General features: G+C 47.1%; 1 protein-coding gene across 1 annotated transcript; it reads left to right on the top strand.

Annotated features, from left to right (window-relative positions):
* Positions 1-343: 343 nt before the first annotated feature.
* Positions 344-681, top strand: RB195_007871 (uncharacterized protein; the record flags this gene model as incomplete). The annotated part of the gene is made up of 2 exons (XM_064181742.1): positions 344-442; positions 496-681. The coding sequence occupies 2 exons, from the start codon at positions 344-346 to the stop codon at positions 679-681; spliced, it is 285 nt and encodes a 94-aa protein (XP_064038508.1).
* Between the last annotated feature and the right edge of the window lie 439 nt (positions 682-1120).

Below are 1120 nucleotides of genomic sequence, written 5' to 3'. Positions count from 1 at the left end.
TAATGAAATTCTGGACGCGTGCGCGTGGATTCGGGAGATTTTCCGTCACTTTTTCTCATTTTCAACATTTTCAATGAGGTTCACCGTCCTCAGAACCGTTCTCCGCTTGGTCCATGGTATTTCGAATAACCATCGAGGGATGTGGTATGAGAGCTGAGGCTGAAGAGGAAAAAACGATGGCCTTCATTAGCGTCGGTATGACAGTGATGCGACGGCGGCGACGACGCTATAATTGCACTTGTTTCTTCTTCGTTACGATCATAGACGGGCGGGTGATGATCAGCAGCAGCGCCTCAATGTCGCCGCCGATCGGCCGCCGCTAAGCTAGGAATGCGATTAGGTAATGGGCTGTGATGGAGAAGGCGAGAACTGGTCAACAAGGCCGGGCGTAAGCGTAATCAGCAGTGGCGAGCAGAAGCACGGTTGTGATGCTGCGTTGTACGTATGTACGGTTATTGTTTATTGCCCCACATGCAGTTCCTTAACGTTATCCAGACACCAGTACTTAAGGATACTGCACAGTGCGTAGATCTCATTCGCCTTGGTGACAATCTTCAAGAACGCGGTGGTTTACCAACCGCGCTAGTCGGTGAAACTGACTCGAAACCTCGAACCATTTTCAGGCCTTTGAAAAAGACGAGTTTGTCGAAACGTCAGGCCAATAAAAAAAGTTTCACTTAAACGTCGTTGGCATAACAAGAAAACATAAATACACCATCAAATGCCGAGGTCTCAAGAGGAGAGGACTTGGAGATTCGTACGTACGGTCGCCGACTGAGTCATGTGCCGTTGACGATGTTGTTGTTGAGTTAGTGGAAAATATTCTGGATAGAGAATGATGACTTGTTCTGGATGAGGCATTTGAGAGGATATATTACAAATGATCTGACTTTCCAGGCTCTTACGAAGGCGACGACGCTGAAACCATAAGCCACCGTAATAGAGTTTGTTAACAATCTTGGGTTTTGCTTCAATTTGACTATTGACAATAATCTGGACTCTCTTCCTACTCAGCATGGTTCTCAGCCGATCCCAATGTCTTTTCAGTGCTTTCCGGATAACTCTCAACCACTCTCGACGACACGTTCGTCATATTACTAGTTCTGCAGCACGCACACAC

This window comes from Necator americanus, chromosome I (assembly GCF_031761385.1).
Source record: "Necator americanus strain Aroian chromosome I, whole genome shotgun sequence".
In the NCBI taxonomy this organism is placed as follows: Eukaryota; Metazoa; Nematoda; class Chromadorea; order Rhabditida; family Ancylostomatidae; genus Necator; species Necator americanus.
This window is presented reverse-complemented; position numbering and strand designations above follow the sequence as displayed.